At 37.5% G+C, this 2093-nt stretch overlaps 1 protein-coding gene across 1 annotated transcript in view; it reads left to right on the forward strand.

Annotated features, from left to right (window-relative positions):
• LOC107676117 (ras-related protein Rab-28-like) overlaps positions 1 to 2093 on the forward strand; it is a 25384-nt gene that overhangs the window by 10387 nt on the left and 12904 nt on the right. The window contains exon 3 of the mRNA XM_016470638.1: positions 121 to 250. Within this exon, the coding sequence (XP_016326124.1) occupies positions 121 to 250 (130 nt within the window). The remainder of the gene's footprint in view (positions 1 to 120; positions 251 to 2093) is intronic.

Consider the following 2093-nt stretch of genomic DNA (forward strand, 5'->3'; position numbering starts at 1 on the left):
CACTCACTCACTCACTCACACACTCACACACTCTCACACTCACTCACTCTCTCACACTCACACACACACACACAAACTCACACTCACACTGTGTGTGTGTGTGTGTGTGTGTGTGTGCAGGGCGTGCTCCTGGTGTATGACATCACTAACTCTCAGAGTTTTGAGAATCTTGAAGATTGGCTGAAAATGGTGAGAAAAGCCAACGAAGAGTCCGACACCCAGCCGGCGATATCACTGATCGGAAACAAGAGTGAGTACAAACAGCATGCTGTGTAATATTTACATTAATATGTTAAGTTACAAAATGAGATGTAATGATTACATTGAGTTATTTGCTCATCCAGGGGCCGGATTCACAGCAATCTTCTTCTTTCTAAGAAGTTTGAAAAGATGTTGCTAAGTGTAATTCTAAAAAGTTAATTCTTAATAAATTAACTGAAGATCTCATGAATAAGGAGTTGAAGGTTATCCTAACTTTAAGAAGTTGTTTACGTTGTGTTTTAAGAACATTCCTGTCATCTTAACATTTTGTCCCACAAACAATCGTAAGTTCATAAAGATAAATTCTATGAAGTTCATAAGAAAGTTTCTAATTGCAGTTCTTGAAAAACTCTTAATAAGTTCTTAGATATTTCCATATAAGAACATATTCATTGTTTTTTAAGAATAAAATGACAAGCTTTGGCCTTGTCTAATAAAGCAAAATCAAAACTTTACACTTGCAAATCATAACCATATATCTGTCCATCTGTTAAATAACAATCGTCTCAGGATAATTTCTTTATATCAATAAGAAATGGTGAATCTTTCTTGGATGATTCAGAAGACGAGTCTCAGTTTTGAGTGAACTTTGAGTCTTAAATTTCATAAGTTCTCAATATGACCCCAACACAAAAGTCTGTACAGCTTTTCCAAAAAACATCTATGTGTTGAAACTTTGCACACACATTCATGACCCAAAATGAGAAATATCCACCAAATTTCAAGAAGAAATAAATAGTTTAACCAGTATTTTGAGCACTTCGAGTGTGGGTCAAACTGACCCCAACTCAACAGGATTGTTAAACTAGAGTTCCGTAAAGTCCTTCTCTCTGATCTTCGTCTTCTAAAGAGGTGCATCTTGGATCTACAAGTAAATGGCATTATTCTTTTGAGTTCATAGAACCTATGATGCTATGTTTGCAGAAAGCACAGGTTATCTTTAATTGTTAATTTTACACAATACATGCTTTCATACGTTGAGTAAAGTCAATAAAGTTCTGAAACTGGTTGAGTTTTCTAGAATTCTGATTTTTTACAGTGTAGATCGATAATGAGCTGTAAATGAAATAAATTGACTGTTTAATAACGGTGAGAGAAATCTCTCCGGCTCTTAAATCACATCTATGATCATCACAGCGCTGTGTGTGATAGGTGGAATGGTTTAATCAGTGAATGTATGATTCTGACCTGTGACCTTTGACCTCTCTGATGTATGACTGACCATCTCTACTGACCCCTGTGTGTGTGTGTGTGTGGGACCCGACGGCTCGACGGTCATTGTGTGTGTGTGTGTGTTTCATTTAATCTCAGTTGCCTTCTGATGTTTTCAACAAATCTAGCAGAGCTTATGAAATGAGTAAATAAAAACATGACATTATAGAAGTCTATGAACAATTTGGAGTTCAGTTTGTGTGTGTGTGTGTGTGTTTGTGCATCACTGATTGGTCCATGGATGTATCAGGTCGTTAGTAAAATGCAGTTTCTTCCTCATTGCTGAAGTTTTGTGTGATTGTCCAACTTTCTGAAGGCAGGGCAAACTATTCAGATTTGGGAAGTAATCTCCTCATAGTTAGGACCAGTAGAAGTGTGCAGTGATGATGTGTTTGAGCTGAATGTCGTGTGCTGATGCTGTGTGTGTTTCTGCAGCTTCAGGAGCGTCTGACGGGCTTTCTTCAGTGTGTGTTTTATGGTTTTAAGGGTTGTATAGTGATAAACTGGACTCAGGTTTTGATGATTCGTTTCCGTAGAGCAGAGGTGCCTAAACTTCTTTCTTTTTGTTTAGGACGTTGTGTGTGTGTGTGTGTGTGTGTGTGTGTGTGTGTGTGTGTGTG

This window comes from Sinocyclocheilus anshuiensis, unplaced genomic scaffold, assembly GCF_001515605.1.
Source record: "Sinocyclocheilus anshuiensis isolate Anshui unplaced genomic scaffold, SAMN03320099.WGS_v1.1 scaffold2410, whole genome shotgun sequence".
In the NCBI taxonomy this organism is placed as follows: domain Eukaryota; kingdom Metazoa; phylum Chordata; class Actinopteri; order Cypriniformes; family Cyprinidae; genus Sinocyclocheilus; species Sinocyclocheilus anshuiensis.